This window comes from Peromyscus californicus, unplaced genomic scaffold (assembly GCF_007827085.1).
Source record: "Peromyscus californicus insignis strain IS unplaced genomic scaffold, ASM782708v3 Scaffold_8__1_contigs__length_139910024, whole genome shotgun sequence".
Lineage (NCBI taxonomy): Eukaryota > Metazoa > Chordata > Mammalia > Rodentia > Cricetidae > Peromyscus > Peromyscus californicus.
The window spans coordinates 88,039,900-88,057,860 of NW_026294606.1; the positions used below are offsets into that span (position 1 = coordinate 88,039,900).

A 17,961-nucleotide genomic window follows, 5' to 3' on the forward strand; every position below is an offset into this window, starting at 1 on the left:
GCAAGCAAAAAATGAAACCTGGCCATAACCAGGGGGTGGTAGCAGAGAAGAGCTGACAAGCATCGGGTCCCTCCTCATCTGCACAATCCCCAAGCAGGTGGCAAGGAGTCCAGGGAACCCTGGCAGAGGCAGGCAAGAAAGAGCTGGAGGCCCCACAACCAGAGATGCCTGTGTCTTGCCTGACAGTTCTGCCAGGTCCACAGCTTCCTGCTGTCAGGGCTGAAGATGCCAGAGCTGAACAGGAATCATGTTTCCACAGAGTCACTGATCTTCCTGGGTAACTTCTGATAGGAAAGAGGAGACCAAGAGGAACAGCTCTGATAGACTCTGAAAGAGGCACTGTGGTGGGACCAGGCTCTCAGAGGCTGGAGGCAGATCTTCAGTTGCTCTTCTATGAGCAGGGTTTAGTCCGGTGCTATCAGCTGCAGCCAGTACTGCCCTGTGTCCTTTATGCAGACCTCAGCACTGAGGGTCTAGATTTCATCTCCCTGACCAAGTCCTGCATGGACAGAGACTAGACTCCTGCAAGTAGACTGCATAATCTGCCAGCAGCCAAATGTGGGCGAATGAGGCTAGAACACAAATCTCAGGAAACTGCCAGCCCACTCCCCAGTCCTGTTCACCTGCTGGTTGGTACCAACCACTGTTAGGACCAAGTGTACAGAATTATAGCTGTGTTCAGGCAGGGCACTGGTCATGCTTCTCCTACACAGAGACTATAAAATGCTGGACATGGACACAAGGGTCCTCCTATCTTCTCTGCAGTATTCAGAAAGGACCAGTGTCTTGTAGTGGGCCTGAGAGCAGGTTCAACATGGAGGATGTAGTGCAGGCTGGCTTAAGGATCTGAGATGTCACTGTACCATAGTGGTGCACTAGTCCCTAAAGGGGTAACTACAGACTGAGTGTGTGAAGGTCAGAGGAGAGCTCGAAAAGTTCACTGTGTCGCCATTAGGCACACCAAGCACCGCAGAGCCAGCCATGCTGTGCCGGTCTCCCCAGGAAGTGGGGAAACTGGTTCTAGATAGATGCTCTTCTCCGGAGAGCAGGTCAAGTAGTTGTTGACCAGCCAGTTATCCCCCAAGACTTCTCTGCTGCCCTTTAACCCTACCCATGGAGTGGTAGCCTTGGATCTGCACACTCTGTACCTGGATGAAAGGTCAAGGTGGAGCCTCCTTGAAGATAGCCTATCCCCAGGACAGCTGGGAGAAGGACACTCCACCTCACGGATGCTGTGTTAAAGCTGTACCTGAAAAAGGCTTTCTGCAGGTGTGCGTGTACAACACAGATAAACAGGTCTGTGTCCCAGGCTAGATGATAATGTCACATATAGCTTAGTTTGGAGTTAGTGGTGGTCTAACATGTGCTCTGGAGAGCAGGTAGGAGCTGGAGTCCCCAGGAAGGACAGGCTCTGCTTCCAGGATTACCTCAGGACTGCTGACCCACTGATGCTTGGCGTTGGAGTTGGGATCGTGGCACCTCTCAGCAGCCTTCCTGTGGTTATTAGTGGATGGAGGAAGTATGATTAAGTGTCCCTGAAAGAAAAGGAGGCCGGATGGGAGAACATGGGGTAATATCTGGCATTGAGGGGGCGCGGCTCACAAAGGGATCCTGCAGCTTTGCCTAAGGCCCTTACCCTGTGACGCTTTCCTCCGTGGACCCCTCTCATCTCTAGGTCTCCACATAGCTTGCACTATCACCAGAGCAGGCGTGCTGCCATGTTCTTTTGGTTCACTCCAATATCAGTTCCTGCCCCAGGCTCTGAGGATGAGGGGACAGTCCTAAGCACTGTATCATCTTCCCACCCAGCCACCTTCCTGGTGTGTTTCCTTGGCTGGGATAATACTCTGACGTTTGTGTTAACAGATGGAGCAGTGACCTGCCTGACTAAAAGCCCAAGGGAGAAACACAGTCCTTGGAGTGTCCCTGAGGGTAAAGAAAGGCAGGCGGAAGCTGCTGAGTCTGGAGATGGTTGAAATGGGCATTTGTATCCTGCTGCTTTCAAGGCATTTGGGAGACTTCTCTCCAGGCACTGTCCTTCAGGGTTTCTTTGCAGATCCTGAAGGACCCCTAAACCCTCTTCTGTGTCTCACCGTGCCCAGATGCCATTGGCTGTGCTGGGACACCCTCGGCTGTGCCTGGAAGCCCTTGGCTTTGCCAGGACTCTCTGCTCGCTGGAATGCCCTCGGTTATGCTTGGATGCCCTTGGATATGCCTAGAGCTCTGGGGAGGACAGATGGGTTCCTGTGCTCCCTCTTGAAGTGAGGTCTTGACCTTTTGTATTTTGGTGTCTCTAGACCCTGGGGTGCTAGAATACTGGCAATTGGTTAGCAATTGTGATGGTGATGGATTGTTGTTGATCAAAACATTGGAGTGTCCCCAGTGAGGGGGTCTCTGAAGTGTCTTGGTTCCTGTTCCTAGGCATCTAGGTCACAGACCCCAGTTCCACCCCCTGAAACATGGATTTGATGAGTGGTTTGGATCCCCCAACTGTCACTTTGGACCTTACGACAACAAGGTCAAGCCCAACATCCCTGTGTACAGGGACTGGGAGATGGTTGGCAGGTAACAGAGCCCCTTCCCTTCCCTCCTGCCCCATCCCTGTGGCCTGCCTTCACCCCTGCCCTTTGTCTCTAGTGCTTGCCCAGGAACAGGGCTGATGTTCTTGAACTACCAGCTGGTATCTGGTACCCTGTGTGCTGAGAGTAAGAACTCTGCTTCTTCTTTTTTTTTTTTTTTTTTTGGTTTTTCGAGACAGGGTTTCTCTGTGTAGCTTTGCACCTCTCCTGGAACTCACTTGGTAGCCCAGGCTGGCCTCGAACTCACAGAGATCCGCCTGGCTCTGCCTCCCGAGTGCTGGGATTTTTTTTTTTTGTTTTGTTTTGTTTTGTTTTTCAAGACAGGGTTTCTCTGTGTAGCTTTGCGCCTTTCCTGGAACTCACTTGGTAGCCCAGGCTTGCCTCGAACTCACAGAGATCCGCCTGGCTCTGCCTCCCGAGTGCTGGGATTAAAGGCGTGCGCCACCACCGCCCGGCTAGAACTCTGCTTCTTAAGCAGTTTTGCCCAGGACCTCGAGTTTCACCTGAGGTCATCTCTAACCTTTCCAGAGTCATAGATTTCTTTCAGACATGTGACTCAAATATCCTCCTATATCCAAGGTGTGCTCATAGCTTATATTTGGGAGGGGGCGTCTAGGACCCATGTACCCTCTTGGTGGGGTAGCTGTCATCCTCAGGCACTTAGTTGGCCTATTAGCTGTACACAAGAGAGGAGACTGTGGGGCTAAATTGATGTGAGAGTCACTCCAGAGACTGCCCATTATCACCACAGAAAGAGGTCTGCTCTGGAGGGGAGACCACCTGGATCAGGCCTTGGAGGGATACCTCAGCTTATAGCTCTGGTGTCAAGGACCTTACTCATCTTTCTTGAATTTTGATTGCTTAATTTTTCTTTCCTTCCTCATTTTTTCCTTGGGTGGAAGTTCTTTTTTTTTTTTTTTTTTTTGCTTTTTTAAAGATAATTTCTATTTCATGTATCTTTTCTTTTTGTGTTCATTGATGTTTTGCTTGCATGTATGTCTGGGTGAGGGTGTCAGATCCCCTGGAACTGAATCTTCCTCTGGAAGAGCAGCCAGTGCTTTTAACCACTGAGCCATCTCTCCAGCCCCCTCGAATAGGAGTCTTAAAGTTTACTTCTTCTTCTTCTTCTTCTTCTTCTTCTTCTTCTTCTTCTTCTTCTTCTTCTTCTCCTTCTCCTCCTCCTCCTCCTCCTCCTCCTCCTCCTCCTTCTTCTCCAATAGAAAGTCTTTTTTTTTAATTTAATGCTGAATGCTGTTTATTGAAGGAGGGAGGAGGTCTTAAATACAGGCTTACAGCACAATGGGAGAACCCCGGAAGGCAGAAGTTTACAACCAATGTTTTACAATCTTGCATCTAAGCTGTTAACGCCCATTATGTAGGATACACAGACAAGGATCTTCCCTTAAGCATTCAGGAGGGTGGAACCCGGCAGGGAATTAGCATAGGGAGGAGGATATCAAGGTCAAGGTCAGCAAGCAAAGCAACAGTTACCCAAAACAGGGGCCAGGGCCCTACAGGTCCCCCTTGGGTGGAAGTTCTTATATCAGCAAACCTAAAGGTTGAGCCAAACATTGCCCTTTTAAAAATGAGTGCTTTATCTCTGCAGTAGGCTGTTCAAGGGCCCTTGGTGTACTCAGAGACAGCCATCCCCGCAGCAGGCTCTAGAACATCTTCACCTCTCTAAAAAAAGCCTCTGGGAGCTGGGAGGACAGCTCAGCCAATCAAGTGTTGGCCTCACAAACATGAGAACCTTAGTCCAGTCCTTGGTGCTAGTGTAGGAAGCTGGGCAGGATGGCATGCCTTTGTAATCCCAGTGCTGGGGAGGCTGAAACAGGAGGCTCCTGGGGCTCACTAGCCCACCAGTCTAGTTGGTGAATTCAAACCAATAAGAGACTCTGGCCCAGCACACCCCTTTAATCCTAGCACTGGGGACACAAAAGCAGGCAGATCTCTATGAGTTTAAGGCCAGCCTGGCCTGGTCTACATAGCCTAGCCAGAGCTACACAGTAAGACCCTGTGTCAAAAGAAAAAAAAATCAGCAATAAGACACACAGAGAGAGACAGAGCCATCTCAAAGGAGATTGTCCTCCCTCCTCTACATATGTGTGCACCCACTGTGTGCACACCTGCACTTACGTGTGTACCTGTGCACACATGCATTTATTTTTAAAGCCTATGTCCTCAGCTACACCTTTGGGCCTTGTCTGATCTCTACAGAACACATACACACCCATCTTTTCTATACTCTTACATTCTGGGGCCACCCGAGCCTTGTTGCCTCAGACAGGATCTTCACCTAAGCAAGCTTCACTCGGAACATTTCTGACTTTGCAGTGAAATTGAGGAAGGGGCTTTCTTGACTAAATTCTGATTTTTGTTTTTTGTTTTCAGATTTTATGAAGAATTCCCAATTAACCTGAAGACCGGGGAAGCTAACCTCACCCAACTCTACTTACAGGTAAGGCTGAGTGGGCCCGTCAAGGTAAGGAGGCAGGAGGAAGCTGGGGAGGCAGGGGGAATGAATTGACCTGAAGCAGAGGATAATGGAGGCCTTTCCCACAGGAAGCTCTGGACTTCATCAGGACACAGCATGCAAGGCAGAGCCCCTTCTTCCTCTACTGGGCCATCGACGCCACTCATGCACCAGTTTATGCCTCAAGACCTTTCTTGGGTACCAGCCTTCGAGGGCGGTGAGTCATAAGCTCCACTGGGGCCCTCAGTTATGCTCAGTATCATTGGATGGGTGCTCTGAGCCATTATGGGAAGTCCAAAGCAGCTGGGATGTTTTTCAGTGGTGAAAATTGCTTAGCATACATGAGGCCATTGAACCCTAGGGGCTTCAATCCCCAGCACCATAAAAGAAAGAAAGATACAAAACATCCGTCTTTAACCTCCTCCAGCCCAGGATCAGTGATGAAAAGAAAGTCGTGTTGATTATATCTGCTTTGTTTACAATGAACCATTTGAACCTGAGCTGGAACTTCCCTTTGAGAAGTAGCCGGCTGCCCCATTGGTCATCTCTGAAGTGATAAGATTAGTATTTGGGTCACACTAATGCCCTTGGCTGCCTGATAGAATGTCATCTTCCCCTGCAGGTATGGTGATGCTGTTCGAGAAATAGATGACAGTGTTGGGAAAATCCTGAGCCTTCTGCAGAACTTGGGCATCAGTAAGAACACATTTGTCTTCTTCACATCTGATAACGGTGCAGCCCTCGTTTCTGCTCCCAAAGAAGGCAAGTTCTGCTTCCTGTCCTCTGGCCCCAGGTCATGACTAGAAGGTGGCTCACAGACAAAAGCCTCCCAAAATAGAGAACCTAGCAGCAAGGTCTTGACCCTGCTGACTCAGGTCTGGCCTGGGTTCACATGAATTTGAATCCTCTGAGAGAAAGGAACAGGCAAGTGTCAGGGGGAGGAGATGCTCTCTCAAGACAGTCCTTACCTGAAAGAAGCCAATTTCCAGCAGACTCAGGCTACAGGAGATTTGACAGCCAGGGCTTTGGCAGAATACCTGGTGGTGCTGGGGTAGAGCTTGTTTGGCCGCTATAGAGGTGACAGGAAAACCTCCTCAGTCTTGGGAGCCGTCCAGTGAGTGAGCCTGGGACAGTCACCTTTGGTGCTGCGGGGGTCAACTATTAATATGAGGCTACCTGTCAAGGCTGAGGGCCCAGTAATCTCCTCAGCCTGTACTGTCCTTAGGCAATTTGGGCTCTGATACCTCAAGTGGCTCAGGCAGTCCTACTACCGAGTGTCCTGGGGCTTCCTGGTTTCAGGTGAAGAAACCCAGTACAACCATCATAAACCAAAGAAAAGCTGGTTTGGCAATAGAAAAGACCACCAAGTCTAGCCAGGCTGACCTGGAGGCTCTTGATGCCCTGCTCTGTGATCCACAATGACCTTAGTTCTCATACAAGCTCTACACATACATCTCAGAGAAAAGAGCAGGACTCCCTCACCTCTCAGCAGATACCCAGAGCTCAGCTGCTACCTATTTGGCCAACTCTTAGGGACAGAAGGTGCTAGGCAGAGGGAAATGGTATCATTTCTAACGATTACCTTAAGATCTTGGCAGCTTAAGGTTGGAGAGCAAGAACCTTCTTGCACCTAAGGTAGCAGATGGTGGCCATAAAGAAGGTGAACAAAGTCCCTGGAGTCTGTCAAGTCTAGGCTCCAACTTGTTATAAAAAGTGGAAAAATACATGCTGGGAAAAATACAAGTGGACTTTGAACATAACCAGACAAGGCAAAGTGAAGTTGGTTATCCTTGCCAATAACTGCCCAGCTTTGAGGAAATCTGAAATAGAATACTATGCTTTGTTGACCAAAACTAGTGTCCACCACTATAGTGGCAATAATATTGAATTGGACACAGTATGCAGAAAATACTACAGAGTACGCATGCTGGCTATCACTGATCCAGTGATTCTAATATTACCAGAGTCACTCTGGAGCAGACTGATGAAAACTGAACCAGGAAAGTTGTTCTTGAATAAAACTTGTCAGAGCTTGTTTTTAAAACATAAAAAAAAAACCTCTTAAAATAAAAAAAAAAAAAAAAACCCACATTCCCATACCTAGTTTAAGAAGTAGAAATAGATCTGGGCAGTGGTGGCACACACCTTTAATCCCAGCACTCAGGAGGCGGAGGCAGGTACCCAGCCTGGTCTACAGAGTGAGTTCCAGGACAGCCAGGGCTACACAGAGAAACTCTGTCTTAGAAAACCAAAAAAAAAAAAAAAAAAAAAAAAAAAAAGTAGAATATGGTCACCTTCAGGCCCTGGGTATCCTCCCCAGACACAACTTTCTTGCTACCTACCATCTCTTCTTAATGGTATCTGTGCCTGTTTCTCATCAGTGCTATTAGCCTGGTGAGGGGTGAAAAGAGCTGCTGGGGCTTCTGGCTTGAGTTCTGTTCACACTGCTATGTCTGCTGCCTATGGAGAAGAAGTAGGTTTCCATAGGAGCTACAGAGCACAGTGACTGCTGTCTCCATGGATGAGTCTTGTGTGACTTTTCACTGGGAAAACACTTTGTTTCTCCTTACCTTTGTGTCTTGGGGCCTGAGGTAGAATCTCAGCAGCTCATGCTATGGCATCTGTCCTTGTGGACCAGGCCCACCCAGCTCCAAGACCCTTGGAATTCTTCCTTGTGTCTAGGATAAAGATGTAAAAGGACTTTGCCCTACCAGCTTCCCACAGGCTTATTCAGGGGCTAGTATCTTCAAAATCTAGCTGTGCGCCCTACCCTACAGACGGTGTAAAGACAAGAGGGAATCTGGAAGAGGCTGCATTTTAAGTAGGGCCCACCCATTACATGATGCCTGTGAATATTAGCATCTAATAACACTAACTGAAAAACATCAGTGTCTATGGCTGTGATAGGAACGGGCTTTTATGACTGCTTTCTATTTCTGAGCAGTGACTCCTAGTAGGCTGGTGGCTCCTAGTGAGGCAAGAACTTTCTGTTCTGTCTGGAAAGCTATAGCCAGAGCATCTTAGCTGTCTGGGTCAGAACCACCCAGGTTTTCTGATTTGTATCTGCAACCTGACCTCCTCCTCCTGGTCTTTTGTCCCTGTGATGACCTCAGGACTCAAATGTGTCTAACCAGGAGTTCAGAAGTCAGGGTAAGCCACTTGTCAGCAGGGGTGCTGTGTCTCCCTCATTCCCCAGAGGATCTGAGCCCTGAGATCTTGAGGCTGATAGGTGGTGACTCTCATCCCCAGGTGGCAGCAATGGTCCCTTCCTGTGTGGGAAGCAGACTACATTTGAAGGTGGGATGAGGGAACCTGCAATCGCTTGGTGGCCGGGGCACATTGCTGCAGGCCAGGTGAGTCAGCATTCCACACTGAAGCTGTATCTCCTGCAAGGTCTCTGGGGACACTGGTGCCAGATGATAAAGAGGCTTCTGTAGTCAATTGACTGCCCATGTTCTGTGGACTTATCACCAGGGACAGCTGCAGCCCTCCATGAGATCCTGATGCCTTTGTGGCAAAGACCAGAGGTGGGGCCTCAAGTGGGTGAGTGTGTATCTTGCCCCAGTCTGGCCACCTTCATGTCACGCAGCACCCTCACCTCCAGCTCTGGCCCCAGGTAGGCCACCCCTTGTCTAAGAATCCTCTGCAGAACTTGTAGTCACCACGCTCAGTGCTCGCTGCTGAGATTAACATTCTTGTCACTGTTCCTCAGCTGACCTCTTCCTCCAGCGATCTTGGAGACAGTGCCTCCCTTTGGGTTCCTCAGTTCACCCTGCAGTGGGAGCCTCCATATTCTCAGGAGTGGACAGAATAGCTGACTCTAGCAAGTACTGGCTTGCATGGAGGGTACAGGCCAGTCTCCTGCTAGAGACCAGACGATGCACATCCTGAATCCCACCCACTGTCTTATCTGCCTATTGCTGTGTGATATCCTATAGCACAGAGTTCAGGGATTGCGATACAGATGTCCCTCGTGGCTACCATACTGCCAGACACAATCTTTACACTTCCTCTATTGCACATGTTGGGAAAGTGAGGCCCAGAGAGGTCGCCTGTCCAGTCTGCCAGCTACTACGGCAGACCTGGCGACAACCCCCAGGTGTCCAGCCATGAGACTTACCCTCAGTATCTAGCTTATAAACCTAGACCTGCTTGAGCCTCTGTCCCTCACTACCCTCTGCCTAGGGCCTCTTGACATGGGACTTCCAGGTCACACTAATCCCAGAGCCTCACAGGTTGGTGGATCTCAGAGTTTGTTGAACAGGCCTGCCTGTCATCTGGCCAGCTCCCTCTGTAGAACAGAGTGCCCATGGCAGTAAACACATCATATGTAGAAGAAACATGGCTACTGGGATACTAATGGACACTCAGACTGGCCGTGACCATCTGACCCTCAGGAGAGGGACCTAGCCCACAGCTGCACCAACCCTTCCTTTCCTAAAGCCATCACTCCCAGCTCTCATGTCGTTGTCATCGGGCAGGGAATGGGAGACACATGAGGTTTTCCTGGGAAGGGACACTTGGCATAGCCTTTGTTCCCCCATGAGGAGCCATTTCCAATCCTAGGTTAGACCCCGCCCCCACCTGGCACTGGCACAGCTCAGAGGGACAACTGGAAAGAGAACTGGAGCTGCCTGCGGCCCAGGGTGCCTAACTCTGTGCGTGTGGCCACTGGGTCAGAGCATCTGCTTCTACAGCTGTTCCTGACAGATGCCCTCCGGAGGCACGACGCTGGGGTCAAAGACGCACAGCCTTGCCTTCTAAGGAGAGAAATAGCAGTGCTCCAGAGCTGCGGCTTTCTTTCACTATGCTTCCCACAAGACAACAAACTGGAATGGAATCACATGGGATTCAGGCTGTGCTCTGTAATAACTTAAAACACCCTGCAGCAGACACAGCCTTCCTGTTGCCGCACCTGGCAGCGGTAGTATAATTGCAGCCTTTGATCCTGTTTCATCTTGAAGAAGGTGACAGCACCCTCCTGCTGTTCAGTACAGTATCACAAACAGCCCGTGTATGATCAGCTGCACTGGCAGAGCTGGCAGATCCCCTCCTTTCAGTCACCTCAGCCGTGGAACATGCTCCCTTCCCTTATTTTTTTCCTAATGATGCAAGTTTCTGGATTCCCCCCTCCACTTCCCTCTTTTTTGGAGGGAAATACGTAGCAGGGACCATGAACCACTCAGAAGGCTCTGTTCCCTGCAAAGGCTTCAGAAGGCCTCTGTTGTTCCCCTGCTGCCATAGGTAGGGAGACCCTGGCACCTGTAAGAATGATCCCAATCAGGCTCTATAGAAGCATGTCCATGTCAGACAGGGACCTTGTTGCATGGTAACAGTCATGTCTGTCAGATTTCAGAAAGAGACGAGAGTCTGAGCGACCTCAACAGATGGGACTTTTATTTCAAGCAGTGAAGGACAGCCGTGTTCCTGTGGAAAAGGAGGGGTCTGCGTGGGGTGGGGGCACTGGTTGTGAGGTTTGGGAATGAGGAACTAGGTGCTACAGCAGAAAGTACATGCAGATTGCAAGGGTCTCTCTTGGATTGTTTGTCCAGACAAGGCCATTTTATCTTTAGAAACTGCCCCCACCCCCAAGCTATCAGGATGTGGGTGATACGTGACTGAGTCAAGCAATGCAGGAAGGGACGGTAGTTTCATCATAGAGGCAGAGGATTTCAGCAAGCCTTAGGGGAACAGGAGGTTCCGTGGTCAGGGTCTGACCAAGTTTATTCGAGGTTTATTCAAACGGTGTCTCGAGCTGGCACAATTGAATAAGGGCCAAGCAAGGAGTGATAAGGGCAGTGCTGTCTAAACTGAACTCGGGCTGAGGTCCGGACGGGCTGTTGTGGAGTCATGTCTTCCTAGAGGACCACAGATGCCCTTTTCCACAGACTGTGCTCATCGTACGCTGGCCTTCCCAAGCCACAGAGGTCAAGAAAAAGACATGCACACTGCCTGTCTCCAGCACAGCAGCACTTAGAGGATATTGGGGGTGGGTGAGACCATGAAGGAGATCAGTGTTACTGAAGAGGCAGAGTCACAGAAGACCCCCAGCCACTTACTGACTGGGGATGCCCTTGAACATGAGCAGAAAACAGTCATGCACGCTTCCCACAGGGCTAATACATCCACAGATGAACAGTAGTGGACCCGGCAAGTGCCCCTGCCTCTCTTGGAGCTTCTCACCGGGTGGGGCAGGAGCAGCACCATTTGGGTTGGTTCCTCCCCACCTGGCCTCCTTGCTACTTCTGGGACTTTCCTGACCTGTTCTCTTTCGATGTACAAAGCTCATAGTAGCTTTCAGGTGTCACGTGTTAAAATGTCCCTACTCTCTTGGGACAGCTGAGCCTTGAAAGGAGGGACCCTTGTGTTTCTCTGTAAAGAGCCAGGAAGAGATGCTAGCATTCTGGGTCTAGCTATGACAGCTGATCCATGTGTAGCAGAAGTGGGGCATGAATGTGGCCTGACTCTGGGGTCAAATATGCAGTCTAAGTCCCATCTACCACCTACCATCCCTATGACTCCACTCAACCCTGGCTGTGACCCCCCTCCCCATGGCATGTGCCAAATATGAACATGTTGGAGCATGTGTGCACATCTGCAGACCCAGAGGCTCCAGCCCCCAAACACCATCTGCTCAGGATGTCTCAAGGAGTACTACATCCATTTCAGGTCAGCCACCAGCTAGGAAGCATCATGGACCTCTTTACCACCAGCCTGTCCCTTGCAGGCCTGAAGCCACCCAGTGACAGGGTAATCGACGGACTTGACCTACTCCCCAGCATGCTTCAGGGCCACACCATGGACAGGTTGGTGCTAGACAACATCCGTTTCAGTCCTAGTCCTCCCTCCCTTGCCCTGCTCCTCTGATGGGGCCCAGCGCTTCTCACAGGCTATAACTTCCTCATTGGCTAGCTATGACCCATATGGAAGGAAGCAGGAGTATAGATGCGGGAACAGAGGGAGACAAGATGGTATGGGGAGCCTTGTAGCTGTGGAGTATGTACCTGGGAAGGAGACCAGCCTGGGCCCACTGGGGCACTGAGAAGCCCTGACTCTTAGGAAAACATCTTAAGGCTTTAGGGGGAAGGGGTGTCCTAGCATATGTAGGCTTCTCCCAGTCCCAGACCCAACTGATTTCCAAGAAGAGGGATCTCATTATCACCAGCTCAACTCCTTTGCCAGCCCAACCTCCTAGGGCCTGGCTTTGCCTCATCAAAGGCCAGGAACAAGCAGGGAATGACCTGGGCCAATCCCTATAGCCTTGTTGACTACCATACACACAGGGCCAAGTGGGACCCCAGGACCTCATGAATGTTAGGAGAGCATTCTACTGAGCCACACACCCCTGTCCCCTCCTACTTTTTATACTTTGTGGCCTTAGTCCATCTTTAAAGTGTTAGCCAACACCTGTCTGGAGGCATGGGCAGCTCACCACTCCAGAAGCCCCACACATGAATACAAGGACTTGATCATGATTCTTTCTCTCCTCAACACAACAGGCCCATATTTTACTACCGTGGCAACACACTGATGGCAGTCACTCTTGGCCAGTACAAGGCCCACTTCTGGACTTGGACCAACTCCTGGGAGGAGTTCAGAAAGGTACAGGCCCTTGAGTACAAGCCCTGGGAGGGGCACCACTGGAAGATCCCTGGAGAACTGATCTGACCACTTCTAAGCTACCATCAGGGGAGGTACCATGGCCCTGCAGCCTCCCTCACTCCCTCATGTGGCCCTGTGGGCCCTACCCATTCTCAGTTTTCATGTATAGATGGCCAGAGGTAAAGGCTGGGCACACTTCTTTCTCCCATGTGATATGGGCTCCCTGGAAAATGCTGGGGGCATGAGTGGTGTCTAACAGAGAAAGAAGGTAGGGGACAGACAAATACTCTCTCCTGGCATGTCCTGCCTGCACAGGAGGTCTTCAGAGAGCATGAGGTCCAGGTTCAGGCAGAGGGCCTCACTATCTACCATGCCCCTAACTAAGCTTCTCTTTAGCACCCCCTCTCTTGCTCCTTCCAAGGCAGGCAGCATCAATGGTGGCCTGCCCAGGTCCAGATGCTAATGCCCACAAATGGAGGCATCAGTATCTATATCCTGGTGCCTGCTCAAGGTCTGAAGGTGAAGTGCCACACCACATATAGCCCACGTGGGGCTGCTGTAGGTCTTGTGTCCTGCAAGGTACTGGTCCTACCTCCTCCATCCCCTCAGGCTCTGCAAGGTTCTTAAACACATGAAAACCTACTAATGTGCCTTAATAGGGAAGAAAATTACTTAATGAAAAACCCAAATACTAGAACATTCTGAACCAACGAGGAAGCAAACTATAAATGTCTCTCTCTGCTCAGGAGGCTCCAGCTAGGCAGGGCTTTGGGCTGGGCAGTATGCCAGGCTGGGCTGGGTATGTGTGGGCAGGTGAATAGCATATACCCAGGTGAACATGTGGCCATAACTCAAAGGCACAATTCCCCAGTGTCTTGTTTAGAAGTTTGGGACAGCCTAGGATAGTGTCCAAAACCCATGTTTCACCCATCCCCTTTCTGACCCACACTGCCTGAGGGCCACCCTCACCATTGGCCTGCCATGCCATCAAAGACTATTCTAGTTAGGGTTTCTATTGCTGTGATGAAACACCAGGAAGCAAGCTGGGGAGGAAAAGGTATGTTTGACTTACACTTCCTCATTGTAGTCCATTATTGAAGGAAGTCAGGGCAGGAACTCAAACAGGCCAGAAACCTAGAGGAAGGAGCTGATGCAGAGGCCATGGAGGGGTATTGCTTACTGGCTTGCTCCCCATGGCTTGCTCATCCTGCTTTCTTATAGAACCCAAGACCACCAGCCCAGGGATGGCACCATCCACAGTGATCTGAGCCCTCCTCCATTAATCACATCTTATGGAAGCATTTTCTCAGTTGAGATTCCCTCCTCTCAGATGACTAACTTGTATCAACAAGCTGACAAAACTGTCTGGCACAAGCAGCCAGTATCCTAGAGACCTGTTTCACGGGTGCTCATGCATTCTCCTGGTCCCTGTAACCCAGGAAGGAGTGCCTTTGGAATTCCCTCAAGGGATCTGAGGCTACAGTGAATAGAACGTTAGGGTTGCCACACATGCCCTTGTACTCTCAGGGTTTTTTTCTGGGATACCCATTGTTGGCTCCTTGAGAGTCTGAGTAGTTTAAAAGTCAGAAGGAAGAAATCCCCTCTCATGCCTGTGTGGATCTCTCTCCAGGTCCTTGCAGGGCCACATGGGGATAAGGTAGCTACTCTGCCACTTTGGTCTCCTTAAGGCAGGGTCCAGAGAAACCCATCTTTGCTTCTACCAGACTAGGCCCCATTTAAGAAGGCATACACCAAATTCTGTCAGCACCTTTGAATGTCTGGAAGATTCTCCAGGCAGAATTCATATCTACATGGCATGGTGGGTATGAGTTGGTCCTGACTTAAACACACTTACTCTAAAGGCCAGGCCTGAGGGTATTATAGCCTGCATATTCTACTCCAGGTCACTTGAGAGGCTAGCCTGTTCCACTCCCTACTTGGGCCTAGGACCAGTGGAACCCAGGATTCCTTAGTGTGACTATTCCATACAGACTGATAGACAGGTCCTCAGTGCAGTACCAAGTAGGCCCCACCCTTTGGTGGAGGCCTTAACATCCCTTCCTCGAAACCCAGTGCTAGAAACCAGCTAGGCCTGGTGGGAGGTGAGGAGAAAATACAGAGATGGACAAGGGTGCCAGACTCATTAAGAGCAGGGTTTTTGTTGTTGTTGTTGTTTTTCTAAGACAGGGTTTCTCTGTGTAGCCCTAGCAGTCCTGAAACTCACTCTGTGACCATGGTGACCTCAAACTCAGAATCTGCCTGCCTATGCTTCCCTCCCAAGTGCTAGAATTAAAGGCATGTGCTACCACCACCCAGACCTTTTTTTTTTTAATCAGTTGACTTTTTTTTACTTAATTAAACTGCAGCTGTCCTGAGTTCCCATGGTCTGATTTAGAACTGAAGCCCAGCTAAAGGGGGAGGGATGTTTTTAAAGGAAAGGGCCACCATCTGTCCCTGCTGATGTGAGCTGCAGGTGTGAGAACATCCCAGGTCTGTTGTTCCTGGAATTCCTGGCAGTGTCTTAACGGCCTCAGGTTGCTCACTGGACTAGCTTCAGACCTAAAATGGAGTCCTCAGCTGCTACAACACCTGAACTTTCACCGCCCCAGGAGAGAGAGTCAACCAGAGGGTTCGTGTCCATCACCATCTCTCCAAAATCAGTGTTTGATTTCTAGCAGCCTGCCTGTCCCCTGTGCATCCAGAGCCAGGCCAGAGTCCAGCTCTGTGGGGAAGATAAAGCATAATGTACAGCAGGCTGGCTTCCCTGCCAGTGCCCTGAGGGTGAGGTGCTCAGACAACCCCAGCTGTAAGAGAAATCCTAGACCAATTAGCTGGATCTTAATTAAATAGCTTATTTGATTTGCATCCAAATTATAATTTATGTGTTCCATCTAGACTTGGGTACTTCTCCACTGCTTAACATTTTCCTGCTAACTGTGGTGGTTCCCTGCCGTGCACTGTTTGTTTGTTCCCTGGCAGGGCGCTCCAGGAGGTCCAGATTCTGGAACCCACGGTGATTGGAAGGTAGCCTGTCCTTCCAGCCCCCAGTTTGTCTCTGCAGCTCGGTGCAAATGGAACTTCATAGTCCACAGCCTCCCTGCTTTAAAAGCTAAACTGCTGCACCATCACAGGGTTTTATACTGGTGTTAGAGACATTTGTTAGTGAACTGCACTGCATTGCACTTTCCAGCCCAGGCACCATTTCAAATGTAAGCAAACCTTACAATGTTGTCTCCCACTGGCAACATGGCCGACACGAGAGCACCTGAATCATGGTACTTAGCGTGAACTCCTGCCTCACAGTTCTGTCTGGGACTGTTAGAGGCTTGATTGGGGACATTCCCCATCAGTGCACCCTGAGTAGTAACCAGAGAGATCTGGGAGGGCAAAGGACAGGCTTGCACACATGAACCTTTGTAGTGGAATCAGGCTGTACCTAGGAGAGAGAGCTTCAGCAGCCAAGCTACCTGAGAAGAAGCTGCAGGGGTTGACTCCATGCTACCAGAGTACATAGTCAGCCTTCCCTCTGCTTCTGAATGCAGAAATGGTGGTTATTTATAGTCTGTGCTCTTCTCTTGAGTCTGTTGGTCACGACTGTTTTGTCCCTTACCTTCAGCTTCCACGTTCAGCTCTGGGTCTATCTACATGTTCTCTAGGCTTTCAAGCAAAAGGCCCTTCTTTTTTCCTGGTCTAGTGACTCATCCATGCCCTTCTAAGAAGTCCACTGTTCTCCCTGGCTACACACTGAGAGGGCTTTATGGAGCTCAGGAGCTCTCCTCTGAGCCACTGGTCAAAGTCAAGATGTGGGACTGCCTAGACTGTTTCATTTTGTTTTGAGGCAGGGTCTCATGTAGCCCACGATGACTTCAAACTCATGATATTCCTACTTCTACCTCCTGAAGCTTTTCCCTTCAGCCGGATGGCCATACTCTACCCGACTCATGTTTGTTCATCAGTGAACACTGCAGCACTCCATCTGTGTAGGCAGAAAGCTCTGGTGCTAGAAGGTACAGGGGTATGGTGGATGTGAGGAACAGGACAGTAGGGCATCTCTTTCGACCTGGGCTCTGGCCCTCGGGTATTCAGTTGGGCTCTATGCCTCTCGTTGCAGGGCATTGACTTCTGTCCCGGGCAGAATGTCTCAGGAGTCACAACCCATACCCAGGAAGAACACACGGAGCTACCCCTGATCTTCCACCTGGGACGTGACCCAGGGGAGAGATTCCCACTCAGGTGAGGCAGGGGCAGGGTCTCCACGCTCCAGAGGAGACATTGGCCAGACAGGCCAAAGGTGAGAACCACGTCTGGGTGCTCTGTCTTCCATGGAGTTCCTCCTCTGGTCTCAGAGGGAATGTATGCCTTTGTGAGGATGTGAACCACACAGCAGAGGGATGGAACCAGAACCCCCGGTACTCATCCAAGGCCGATGTTGAACCTATCAATTCCCAGAAACCTACATCTCCACTTTGGATCATAGCTGCCTTGCTCTCTGGGAGCCCTCTTCCTGTTTTCCTTTCCTGGTTGCTTCTCATCTCTGCCCCTTTTAGGTTCCGTCCACTTACACCCCCCAGCAATGGGTCCTATACTCTGAGCTACCTTCAGGGATGGCCAAGGGCATGAGTGAGGGATCCAGGCTTAGGATACGTCTATCCGTACTGACTAGTCCTCTTCCTAGAAGGCTGCTGTGCTGGGAGTGGCCCTACTGTCATCAAGGGAGCAGCCAAGCCTAGCACAAGGTTGGAGTACAGTCTAAGTCTCTGAAGGCCTTCAGTTCCCTTGGGATCACAGTGGTGGTTGGGGTACTTGCAGGGTAGGGACAGATGGTCATCTTCTTACCAGTCATCCTGAGACATGAAGAAATCTGAGGACTTAGTTCACATGCAGAATTCTCTCTGCCCGTGTCTTGTTAGATCCTGAGTTGCAGATATCTGAGATTTGTCTGCAGCCTGAGCTTGGCACCCTGCATGTACACAGCCCCAGGCTCCGCCCACTGTACTCCATTGTGGGCATATCAGCGGTGTGTGTTGTGCTGAGCCATGCACCACACAGTGAGTGTGCTGTGGTTTGCTTCACGCTCAGCTAAAGGCTCCCTGACAGTCCAGCAGATGCTATGGTACAGGTGGATGAATGGACCTTGTTGGAATGGTCAGGTGAAGGGGGAGTGTACAGAATGGGACAGGACAGGACACAGATGGATATATAGCTCAGTGGAGAGTGCTTGCCTAGTGCTTCCATCCCTAGCACCTCCAGAAAAGAAAAATATATTTCATTGGTTTTATCTGGGAGGGAAATTTAGCATTAAATTTT

General features: G+C 50.2%; 1 protein-coding gene across 6 annotated transcripts in view; it reads left to right on the plus strand.

The window, feature by feature from the left end:
• Galns (galactosamine (N-acetyl)-6-sulfatase) overlaps nucleotides 1–17,961 on the plus strand; it is a 36,480-nt gene that overhangs the window by 12,831 nt on the left and 5,688 nt on the right. For 3 of the 6 annotated variants that reach the window (XR_008215751.1, XM_052728262.1, XM_052728263.1), the window contains 8 exons: nucleotides 2,422–2,565; nucleotides 4,971–5,037; nucleotides 5,142–5,269; nucleotides 5,675–5,814; nucleotides 8,302–8,405; nucleotides 11,722–11,858; nucleotides 12,552–12,654; nucleotides 16,766–16,887. Coding sequence is in view for 4 of the 6 variants with exons in the window: in XM_052728262.1 (XP_052584222.1) it covers nucleotides 2,422–2,565; nucleotides 4,971–5,037; nucleotides 5,142–5,269; nucleotides 5,675–5,814; nucleotides 8,302–8,405; nucleotides 11,722–11,858; nucleotides 12,552–12,654; nucleotides 16,766–16,887 (945 nt within the window). In the remaining 2 variants the exon portion in view is untranslated. Of the gene's footprint in view, nucleotides 1–2,056; nucleotides 2,262–2,421; nucleotides 2,566–4,970; nucleotides 5,038–5,141; nucleotides 5,270–5,674; nucleotides 5,815–8,301; nucleotides 8,406–11,721; nucleotides 11,859–12,551; nucleotides 12,655–16,765; nucleotides 16,946–17,961 lie in introns of all 6 variants that reach the window. The other 3 variants (XM_052728264.1, XM_052728265.1, XR_008215752.1) reach the window with 3 other exon arrangements.